At 44.8% G+C, this 12,386-nt stretch overlaps 1 protein-coding gene across 1 annotated transcript in view; it reads right to left on the bottom strand.

Moving 5' to 3' along the window:
• Nucleotides 1-9,999, bottom strand: part of LOC137248419 (zinc finger protein 721-like) — a 169,070-nt gene extending 159,071 nt beyond the window's left edge. The window contains exon 1 of the mRNA XM_067779357.1: nucleotides 9,124-9,999. Within this exon, the coding sequence (XP_067635458.1) occupies nucleotides 9,124-9,896 (773 nt within the window). The 5' untranslated portion in view covers nucleotides 9,897-9,999. The remainder of the gene's footprint in view (nucleotides 1-9,123) is intronic.
• Nucleotides 10,000-12,386: the final 2,387 nt, after the last annotated feature.

A 12,386-nucleotide genomic window follows, 5' to 3' on the forward strand; every position in this document is an offset into this window, starting at 1 on the left:
GACAGCCAGGCTGCACTAACAGCACTTGGGTCGGACTAATGTAAGGCCAGGACAGTAGAGAACTGCCGCAAATCTGTTAACGAGATCGCTGAGCAAACATCCCTCAGTCTGGTTGTTGTTGTTGTTGTAGCGATAAGGTGCTCCGCGAAGGCTTTGTGGAGTGTTATCGATGTGATGGTCCTTTGCCGGATACAGATTCGGTACGCTCCGCTAACACAGCACCATTAAGGTGCTAGCCCGACCATCTCAGGAACGATTTATATGGCCACATTAAACCTTCAGGCCATCCCTCCCTCCCCACCCCCAAGTTCCATAAGGAGCTTGGGGTCGCCAGAGCCTCGTCTGTTAGTGAAACAGGATTCGCCGCGGATAGGTGAGGTTCACAATTGGGTTTGGAGAAGCTGTATATTGCGCTGGTAACCTGAAGGGTTGCGCTACACAGCCCCTTGAATCTGGTATTTTAGTCGCCTCTTACGACAGGCATACCTACCGCGGGTATATTCTGACCCCCTAACCCGCTGGGGGCCCTCAGTCTGGTGACACTCGTATATACCGGGCAATGAGATGGTTGACGAACTTGCAAGAGGGGGCACAACCGTTCCGCTTTCGTCGTCCTGGAAGGGATTGAGCATGCCGCACGTTTCCTGTAAGCTCACTTTGAAAGGCATTTTCCTTACGGAAGCGGGTGTGAGATGGAGCAATCTCGAATCCTGCTACCACACCAAGCTCGTGTGGCCTGCATGGGACGCGAGACGCGCAAAAATGACTACTGCCGGAGCTGCAAAGACGAAGAGGAGATAGAAAGAGTCAATCATTTTCTGTGCGATTATCCCGCGCTTTGGCACAAGAGGAAGAAATCTCTGGGATCTCCCTTCTTTGACGATCTTTGTGATCTGGCTAAGTTGAAACCTAAGAAACTCCTTACGTTTGCTGTATCGACCTGTTGGTTTGAGTAGGGGAGAGATCCACGTGATATCTCAGATATCTCAATCGTGAGCGCAGAGCTCGTAAACTGCGTCAACTGGCAGCCGATGGTAACATTGGCAGCCGATGGTAACATTGGCATCCGACCACCTGCCTATACTTATTTCGCTCGAGCGTACCGCCGACTTCATCGTCACAGAAAAACGCACTTTCATAAACTTCAAAAAAAGGAAAGTGGGACGAATATAAATCTTTTACAGACAACCTCTTTGCTGCCATCCCTATCCCGACTGATGCCCGCAAAGGGGAGCGTGCCTTCCGCAAGGTCATTGAATCCGCCTCGGCACGTTTCATTCCTGCCGGGAGAATTCCCGAAATTCGGCCCCACTTCCCGGCGGAGGCCGCAAACTTGGCGAGAGAACGTGACCTTATAATACAGCTTGATCCAGGCGACCCCCAAATAAGGGATATAAACCAACGCATCAGATTGCTTGTGGATGAACACAAGCGGGCGAAATGGGAGGAGCACCTAAGAGGTTGTAACCTCACTACCGGTGTGGGTAAACTTTGGTCCACCGTAAAGTCCTTATCGAATCCGTCTAAGCACAAAGACAAAGTATCCATCGCCTTTGGCGATAAAGTGCTGTTAGATGCGAAAAAATGCGGGAGCGCTTTCTGCCGACAATATATAATGCATTCTACGGTCGACAAAGATAGACGGAGGGCCAACAGACACGCACATAAACACAAATTCAGCGCGTCACTAATCACCATCACCGCTAAAGAGGTTGAGGACGCCATTGGTCACGCTAAACCATCCAAAGCAGTGGGCCCAGACGACATAGCCATGCCGATGCTTAAAAGCCTAGGGAAAGAGGGTTTCAAATATTTAGCGCATGTCTTCAACCTGGCTCTTTCCACCTTTATCATACCCGAAAAATGGAAAATGGCCAAGGTGATCCCGCTACTAAAGCCTGGGAAACCAGCAAACATAGGAGAGTCGTATCGTCCGATATCTCTCTTTTCGCCAGTAGCAAAGACGCTTGAAGCCCGCTTCCCAAGGCAGTCGGTTCTATGTACCGGATCGACTCGGGATTTTTCCCGACCAAGGACTGTCATTTCAGTGTGACCCCATTTAATTTGTTTCGTCCCTCCCACAAATTGTCATCCTCCCAGCAGCTCCTTGCAGCAGGACTGCTACATATTCTCTTACTCCGGGAAGGTATCGAACCCAATCCGGGTCCGTCTCCTGACCCCGGTCCTGAGAAATGGTTTTGCTGCATTTGCCAGAAAAGAATCTTTTTAGGACGGTCATACTCTGTTCAGTGTGTCTCGTGCAAGGGATGGTTGCATCGGACTGGTTGTTCTGGGCTTGATCCCAAAACCCGACGTCCACGTAACTTTTATAAATCTTTTGTGGCTCCTTGCTGCTCACGCCCAAGGGCGTCCCGTAGTCTACGCCTAAGCGTATCCCCACTACCTTCCAGCAGCTTCGCTGCTCAGCAAGCCACAACAAGTACCCGCTGCTGCTCGCGCCCCACGGCGCCAACAACTCAAACAGCTGATACCACTCATAACTACTACCTTCGTAGTAGAGCTGGTAGCAATGCTGAGCATCAGCCCCTGCCCCCATCTTCTTCTCCCCCCCCCCCCCCCCCCCCCCCTCTTTTCTGACAGCAATCGTGCAGGTCAGGGAAACAGACTCTTAGTCCCTGCCTCCGTTTGCACCGTCTGCCAGCACAGAATATATAGGATTGCGACTTCCGCTCAATGCAGCTCCTGCCTTGGGTGGTGCCACTTTCCTAGATGTTCTGCACAATAAACGGAGACGCCCCCACACGTATGGTAGGAAGCTGTCATAGCTCGCCAGATATCTCAATCGTGAGCGCAGAACTCGTAAACTGCGTCAACTGGCAGCCGATGGTAACATTGGCATCCGACCACCTGCCCATACTTATTTCGTTCGAGCGTACCGCCGACTTCATCGTCACCGAAATACGCACTTTCATAAACTTCAAAAAAGGAAAGTGGGAAGAATATAAATCTGCAACAGACAGCAGCTTTGCTGCCCTCCCTATCCCGACTGATGCCCGCCAAGGGGAGCGTTCCTTCCGTAAGGTCATTGAATCCGCCTCGGCACATTTCATTCCCGCCGGGAGAATTCCCGAAATCCGGCCCCACTTCCCGGCGGAGGCCGCGAGCTTAGCGAGGGAACGCGACCTTATAAGACAGCTTGATCCAGGCGACCCCCAAATAAGGGATATAAACCAACGCATCAGATTGCTTGTGGACGAACACAAGCGGGCGAAATGGGAAGAGCACCTAAGAGGTTGTAACCTCTCTACCGGTGTAGGTAAACTTTGGTCCACCGTAAAGTCCCTATCGAATCCGACTAAGCACAAAGTTTCCATCGCCTTTGGCGATAAGGTGCTGTCGGATGCGGAAAAATGCGCGAGCGCTTTCTGCCGACAATATATAATGCATCCTACGGTCGACAAAGATAGACGGAAAGCCAATAGACACGCACATAAACACAAATTCAGCGCGTCACCAATCACCATCACCGCTAGAGAGGTTGAGGACGCCATTGGTCGCGCTAAACCATCCAAAGCAGTGGGCCCAGACGGCATAGCCATGCCGATGCTTAAAAACCTAGGGAAAGAGGGTTTCAAATATTTAGCGCATGTCTTCAACCTGTCTCTTTCCACCTTTGTCATACCCGAGAAATGGAAAATGGCCAAGGTGGTCCCGCTACTAAAGCCTGGGAAACCAGCTAACGTAGGTGAGTCATATCGTCCGATATCTCTCCTATCGCCAGTGGCAAAGACGCTTGAAGCCATTTTGCCCCCCTATTTCCAAGCACATTTGCAGCTAGCCCCTCATCAGCATGGCTTCAGAAAACTCCATAGCACTACCTCCGCGCTAAATGTTATTAGCACCCAGATAAATTGCGGTTTGAATCAATATCCCCACCATAGAACAGTACTCGTAGCGTTAGACCTATCAAAAGCTTTTGATACGGTCAACCATGGCTCGTTACTGCAAGACCTGGAAGGGTCCACCCTTCCCCCATGTCTTAAAAGGTGGACCGCAAATTATCTGGGTGGTCGGCAGGCATCGGTTCAATTCAGAAACGAAACATCAAAACAAAGGAGAATTAAACAAGGGGTGCCACAGGGTGGTGTCCTATCCCCGCTTTTGTTTAATTTCTACATATCTAAGCTACCTTCACCACCGGAAGGAGTCACAATCGTTTCCTACGCCGATGACTGCACAATAATGGCCACAGGCCCATGCCCAAAGTTCGATGAGCTATGCAATAAAATAAACGGCTATCTCCCTGATCTCTCCAGTTTTTTCGCCTCGCGAAACTTGGCATTGTCACCGACTAAATCTTCCGCGACCTTATTTACAACATGGACGCCCCAAATGTCGACCATATTGAACATCCACGTCGATGGCACTACGCTACCGACTGTCCTACACCCCAAAATCTTGGGTGTGACGTTTGATCAGGATCTACATTTTGGTGCGCATGCAACCGCAATTGTTCCAAGAATTCAGAGCCGTAATAAAATCTTCAAATCCCTTGCTGGCAGTACCTGGGGAAAAGATAAAGAAACGCTCTTGACCACATACAAAGCAATCAGCCAGCCGATTACGTGCTACGCGTCACCCATATGGTCGCCAAGCCTAAAAACCACCCACTGGAAGAAATTACAGGCCTGCCAAAATACTGCTCTCAGAATCGCCACGGGCTGTCTTCTTATGTCCCCAGAACACCATCTGCATAATGAGGCGAGAATACTCCCCATCAGGGAGAGAAATGAGATGCTGACCAAACAGTTTCCGTTGAATACCCAGAAACCTGGGCATCCCAACAGACATCTGATTGACGAACCAGCACCGCCTAGGGGCCTAAGGAGTAATCTCCGTAATCATTTTGAGGAAATACGGCACCTGAGAACCCAGCCGTATGAAGCGGAAAAACACAAGCAGGTCCTTGGTGAACTCCATAGACAGGCGTCGGACCTTTATGTCGGGAATTGCCCGGTGAATCCAGTACTTGAAGAAAAATATCCAGAACTCGCAGAAGAGGAACGCATACTCCCCAGGGAAACGCGTGTCACTCTTGCTCAACTTCGTTCTGGATACTGTAACAGGTTAAACTCTTACCTATCCAGAATCAACCCCGACATACAAAATGTATGCCCTGCTTGCAATGTGTCCCCACATGACACCAACCATCTCTTTAATTGTAATGTGGAACCAACGCCTCTAACACCCCTTTCCTTATGGTCCACCCCTGTTGAAACGGCAAGTTTCCTTGGACTCCCGTTAGAGGATATTGATGACAATTTGTGATTGTTGTTGTTGTTGTTGTTGTAGCAATGCTCGCCCCACCTAATAGCCGCGACCGATCACAAATTGTCATCAATATCCTCTAACGGGAGTCCAAGGAAACTTGCCGTTTCAACAGGGGTGGACCATAAGGAAAGGGGTGTTAGAGGCGTTGGTTCCACATTACAATTAAAGAGATGGTTGGTGTCATGTGGGGACACATTGCAAGCAGGGCATACATTTTGTATGTCGGGGTTGATTCTGGATAGGTAAGAGTTTAACCTGTTACAGTATCCAGAACGAAGTTGAGCAAGAGTGACACGCGTTTCCCTGGGGAGTATGCGTTCCTCTTCTGCGAGTTCTGGATATTTTTCTTCAAGTACTGGATTCACCGGGCAATTCCCGACATAAAGGTCCGACGCCTGTCTATGGAGTTCACCAAGGACCTGCTTGTGTTTTTCCGCTTCATACGGCTGGGTTCTCAGGTGCCGTATTTCCTCAAAATGCTTACGGAGATGACTCCTTAGGCCCCTAGGCGGTGCTGGTTCGTCAATCAGATGTCTGTTGGGATGCCCAGGTTTCTGGGTATTCAACAGAAACTGTTTGGTCAGCATCTCATTTCTCTCCCTGATGGGGAGACAATTTGTGATCGGTCGCGGCTATTAGGTGGGGCGAGCATTGCTACAACAACAACAACAACAACGCTTGAAGCCATTTTGCTCCCCTATTTCCAAGCAAATTTGCAGCTTGCCTGTCATCAACATGGCTTCAGAAAACTCCATAGCACTACCACCGCGCTAAATGCCATTAGCACCCAGATAAATTGCGGTTTAAATCAAAACCCCCACCATAGAACAGTACTCGTAGCGCTAGACCTATCAAAAGCTTTTGATACGGTCAACCATGGCTCGTTACTGCAAGACCTGGAAGGATCTACCCTTCCCCTATGTCTTAAAAGGTGGACCGCAAATTATCTGGGTGGTTGGAAGGCATCGGTGCAATTTAGAAACGAAACATCAAAACCAAGAAGAATTAAACAAGGGGTGCCACAGGGTGGCGTCATATCTCCACTTTTCTTTAATTTCTACATATCTAAGCTACCTTCACCACCGGAAGGAGTCACAATCGTTTCCTACGCCGATGACTGCACAATAATGGCCACAGGCCCAGGCCCACAGATAGATGAGCTATACAATAGAATAAACGGCTACCTCCCTGATCTCTCCAGTTTTTCGCCTCGCGAAACATGGCATTATCACCGAATAAATCTTCCGCGACCTTATTTACAACATGGACGACCCAAATGTCGACCATTTTGAACATCCACGTCGATGGTACTACGCTACCGACTGCCCTACACCCCAAAATCTTGGGTGTGACGTTTGATCAGGATCTACATTTTGGTGAGCACGCAGCCGCAATTGTTCCGAGAATTCAGAGCCGTAACAAAATCCTCAAATCCCTCGCTGGCAGTACTTGGGCAAGAGATAAGGAAACGCTCTTGACTACATACAAAGCAATTAGCCATCCGATTACGTGCTACGCGTCACCCATATGGTCGCCAAGCCTAAAAATTACCCACTGGACGAAGCTACAGGCCTGCCAGAATACTGCTCTCAGAATCGCCACGGGCTGTCTTCTTATGTCCCCAGAACACCATCTGTATAATGAGGCGAGAATACTCCCCATCAGGGAGAGAAATGAGATGCTGACCAAACAGTTCCTGTTGAATACCCAGAAACCTGAGCATCCCAACAGACATCTGATTGATGAGCCAGCACCGCCTAGGGGCTTAAGGAGTCATCTCCGTAAGCATTTTGAAGAAATACGGCACCTGAGAACCCAGCCGTATGAAGCGAAAAAACACAAGCAGGTCCTTGGTGAACTCCACAAACAGGCGTCGGACCTTTCTGCTGGGAATTTCCCGGTGAATCCAGTACTCAAAGGAAAGTACCCAAAACTCGCGGAAGACGAACGCATAATCCCCAGGGAAACGCGTGTCACTCTTGCTCAACTTCGATCTGGATACTGTAACAGGTTAAACTCTTACCTATCCAGAATCAACCCCGACATACATAATGTTTGCCCCGCTTGCAATGTGTCCCCACATGACACCAACCATCTCTTTAATTGTAATGTGGAACCAACGCCTCTAACACCCCTTTCCTTATGATCCACCCCTGTTGAAACAGCAAGTTTCCTTGGATTCCCGTTAGAGGATATTGATGGCAATTTGTGATCGGTCGCGGCTGTTAGGTGGGGCGAAGCACTGCTACAACAACAACAACAACATCCACGTGGTATCACAATGGGACCTTTTTGGGCCTAAGTGCACTGGAGCTCGCACCGATGGCCACTCAAGCCTAACCTAACCTACATAAAAAAGATGTCAAACTGTGATAAACGGGAAAAAAGGGTAAATCCTCTATAAATTTTCGAAAATGTCCCAATTTTTTTGTATAAAGTATAAACAAATATGTATATATCACCTTAAAGCTTAAAGCTTCTATTAACGATAAAGACATTCCCCCAAGGCTTTGGGGAGTGTTACCCATGTTAATAGTCCTTTGCCGAATATAGATCCCGTATGTTCCGGTAACCACGCACCATTAACGTAATAGTGCGACCATATCGGAAACGATTAACATGACCACATTAAACCTTCTGGGCGTATCATGACCTTATGTTATAAAATTTTACAAATCTTTCAAACGAAAGAGGTAAAAAGATTTGCCCCAAATCGACAAATTTTCCTTTGAATAAGGCTTAACGGATAAATTGTAAACAGATGTAAATCAAAATTTTATTTTGTTGGGAAAACGCAGTTTTATTTTTTCATAGACTTCCATTATAGAATTGAGATACAAAGGCATATATGTTCGCTATTTTGGTCTTTCTGAGTATTCTATAAATGTCAGCATAATGTTGTTGTTGTTGTCAGCATAATCTTCTTAGTTGGTTTGGTTGGTATATCGAAATATCTAAAAAAGCCAAAATTTTGAGTTTAATCAGTTTACAACTAAACGTGCGATGTAGTGGGGTTTGCCCCAGTGGGTTAGGGGATCAGAATATACCCGCGGTAGGTATGCCTGTCGTAAGAGGCGACTAAAATACCAGATTCAAGGGGTTGTGTAACGCAACCCTTCAGATTGCCAGCGCAATATATAGCTTCTCCGAACCCAATTGTCAACCTCACCTATCCGCGGCGAATCCTGTTTCACTAACAGACGAGGCTCTGGCGACCACAAGCTCCTCATGGAACTTGGGGGTGTGGAGGGGGGAATGGCCTGAAGGTTTAATGTGGCCACATAAATCGTTCCCGAGATGGTCGGGCTAGCACCTTAATGGTGCTGTGGTACCGGAGCGTACCGGATCTTTATCCGGCAAAGGACCATCACATCGATAACACTCCCCAAAGCCTTCGGGGAGCAACCTTATCGCTACAACAACAACAACATGTAGTGGGGTTTCGATGAACTGTCCGTTTCTATCAGAAACAGGAATTCAAACTTAATATTGTCCAGCTCCTTGCTCAATTATTAGCCCAAACTACGCGAACCAAAAAAAAGTTTTCGAAAAATTTCAATAATAATCGAGAAGTATCAAAATTCTATCAAAGTAGAAGTAATGAGTCTCTCAAAAAGGAGCACTTTTTTCTTCCATTTTCAAAGAATATTTTCTACGTCGAATACGCTCCAATTCGAGTATTTTCCGAACCACCCTAAAATGACGCGGGCATTGCTCTGGGTATCCTAACGTTGCTCGTTATGGTATCCTATGTTAGCTGGGGACGCGCTAATAGGCGCGATATACATACATAAAACAAAAAGTTGGCAATATAATCCTTATCATGCTTACGGCACAGTTAATTTTTGCTCTTCCGTTGTAAATTCTTCTTTGGTTACAAAGGTTGTTGAAAGGATTGTGTCGCTATATTCAGTATTTTCTTCATCATCTTCAATGGGCTCGTTTTTGATAAATTCGCTTAACTCGCCTGGCGCTTGGATTGTGTCGCTATATTCAGTATTTTCTTCATCATCTTCAATGGGATCGTTTTTGATAAATTCGCTTAACTCGCCTTGCGAATTTTCACAACAATTCAGTAATTGTTCGTTTTTTAGTAAATGCTCAGCAGTACTGCATTGTGTTGATTCCACCTCAATTGCTTGCTGTCTGCCTTCAAGAGCCGTTTCTATTTCTGGAAGTGAGTTTTGAGCAGTGCATTTGGGCTGGCAATTGCTCAACGGGCATGAATCTGTGTCGTTTGGTAATACTTCATCGTCAATTTCGGCCTCCATCATCGACATGTTTAAATCATCCCATTTTTTAGAAATCATTTCTCGCATCTTACGGTCGGATTGCACGCACAATCTTTGGAACAGATATACACATATCAATTGGTGCAAGCATTTACAGCAAATTTTTTTTGGTAGCTCGTCACCTAGCTGCACGTCCACTATTTGGGGTATTGTGCTGGATAACAAGTCAGCTATTCGTAATTCGTCGCATTCCTCAATAGTTTCAAATATAGATTGATGTTGTGGTTCAGTGCTGCCTTCAGACGAGTAGGCTTCCAGTTTAATCATACAGGTCCGACAGAGGTAATCGATATATAGATCACTTGTATCCATTTGAGCGAGTGTATCTGCTTTAGTAAAAATTATAAAAACACCACAGTGAAACACTATAAGGGAGAGTTAGGGATGAAACGATTCGAGAACATAGTGTACCTATACTTATACACTATGTTCTAGAAAATAGAATAAGGTACTCACACTTTTGACCCGATACCAAAAAAATTTGTAGTCGATACTTTTGCGCCGAGTACTCAGTACTTTTGCAACGACTACTCAGGTATCGGAGGAAAAAATTGTATCGATAAACACTCCATACCATTGTGAATTCATACAAGTGAAAAATCTTTATATTCCTTCATTGCCATACCTACCTTTCAAATAACAGTTGATGGAGAGAAGGGCTGTCGCGGGTGGCCAGAGAATGGAAGAAAGGTTTGTTTTTTGCTCGCTGTTATTAAATTGAAATGCCATGAATCGCCCATTTGTGTTTCAAATGAGCTTTTCTCTTAATTGTGAATACAGAAAATCAGACTACATATTGATTTTAATTTCTAAAATCTAGATATTAGATAAAATATGAGCAGGCTGTTAAGCAAACATTTGAAAATTTGTAAATAATTCAATACGCCCGTCGTTTGCAAAAATGATTGAAAAACACTATTGGCAATAGATAGAACAGCGATTGAACAGGTGGTCGAGGCTGTTTACTATTGTGAACGTTCTTTTAAACATTCGCCACTTGTATGAATTCAAAATGCTTCATACGCTCGTATCCACGGTTGCCATACCATGTTTTCATTTGGGACCAAAATTCATCGAAAAAGAGGACCAAATCTCAAAGAAATGGACCAAATTTTTGTATTGTAACGATTTTAGGGAAATTCCGCTTATTCGCAACCTTCTGCTAACGTTCGAATCGCTTAACTGTTGAATAAATCAGTCCAATATGTAAAGATAACAAATTGTAAACGTACTGTTAACATATGGTAGCTCTACTTACATAAAAGCTAAATATTGTATTACATCCATAGATAATAAGTATCGATAACCACAGCCAACTTGACAAATGATGAGGATGAGCAATAAAAAGAAAAGAGAAAGACTTACTTCTGGTTGAACAATTCATAGTACAGGTCTACAAGTAGGATATGTAGCAGAACGCACATACACAGCCATTGTAAATTTTACCAAGTAGCGCAACTAACAGCTGATCGGTGAAAATTCGCACATTCACACGCGCAGTTCTCGACTCAGTTTCAAAAACAAACTTTAGATTATTTAACTCAAATTTTAAAGTGAGACAATCCTTACGAATTTATGTATATAGAATATATAAGGCATTTTTGTTGTTATTAAAACAATAGTTTTATTTTTATTAAAGCTTTTATGATTTTTTTTTTTAACTTTGAAAAGACTCCGAACACCATTCTTTTATTATATGAGATTCGACTGCCTAGTCCACAGCCTTCCACTCTATTCGCAACAAAATGTCTATTTAAGTTGCCAAACTATATAGTAAACAATGACACAGCCATGCTCACCTGATAAATGTTTGTTCTCGTTCGTTTTTTTTTTTTTTGTGGAAGCTATTTGGCACTGTTGTACTTCTTAGGTCGAAGAAAAGTTTAGTAGCTGCTAACGAAAACTGCGTAAAATTTTTATTGTAAAATTACAAAGAAATATCCTTATTTACTTTCAAACGAGCACTTAATTACATCTCTCTTTAAAATCCATATGTTTTGGACAATTTTAATTAACAAATTGTGATACCTTATTACCGGGGACGATTGTTAAAACATGACAAAAACCGTTCGGGAAGTATTAATAGAGGCGTTTTTGCCTCGCTTCCAATAATTCGAATACTTTTTCGCCTTTGGACTATTGATGACAGGACAAAACGCGTCTTTTCATTTCTCTTTCTACATTTTTGGACGGGTTATTGCAGTCGACCTCGGTTTCAAACTGTTTTTCGCGGAGAACTTTTAAACGGGCAGAAAAACTAGCATCCGTGTTTGTATTCTTAATACTGGAATAACTACGCGTCCTCAGATACCCCAATTCAAGGCTTTTGTATAATTTTCTGTAGGACCCATATAGGCGCACTAGATTTTCATACTAAAGTCGATCAAAAAAATTTACCATCAAAGCAACCCATATTTGGAATTCCGCTCCCTTTTTTGTTTCCCTACGTCGCTTTCCACGACAGCAACCCTGGTAATTTTGACACTTCGTTCAGTGTCAAAACTCATGTGCCACGCAGGTTCCACTGAGTTCTACGCTAGTTTGACACTGACCGAAATGTCAAACTGCCGTGTGTTAGAAAGGGAAAGAAATTGTTTCCCTCTCATACATATCATACTTGTAAACCTGTACAATGGGAATAATATCCCTCATAATGCACGTTGAATACTCATAAATTTGAAATTTTATAACTCAGGTGTGGGGTTCAACCACATACCCATTTGGAAAAATTTATATTTATTGTACAACTAAAATGGCCAACCCAAAACAAAAATTGATGAATGCATTACAAGAAGCCGGGGT

The sequence above is a fragment of the Eurosta solidaginis genome, chromosome 4 (genome assembly GCF_040869045.1).
Source record: "Eurosta solidaginis isolate ZX-2024a chromosome 4, ASM4086904v1, whole genome shotgun sequence".
Taxonomy (NCBI): domain Eukaryota; kingdom Metazoa; phylum Arthropoda; class Insecta; order Diptera; family Tephritidae; genus Eurosta; species Eurosta solidaginis.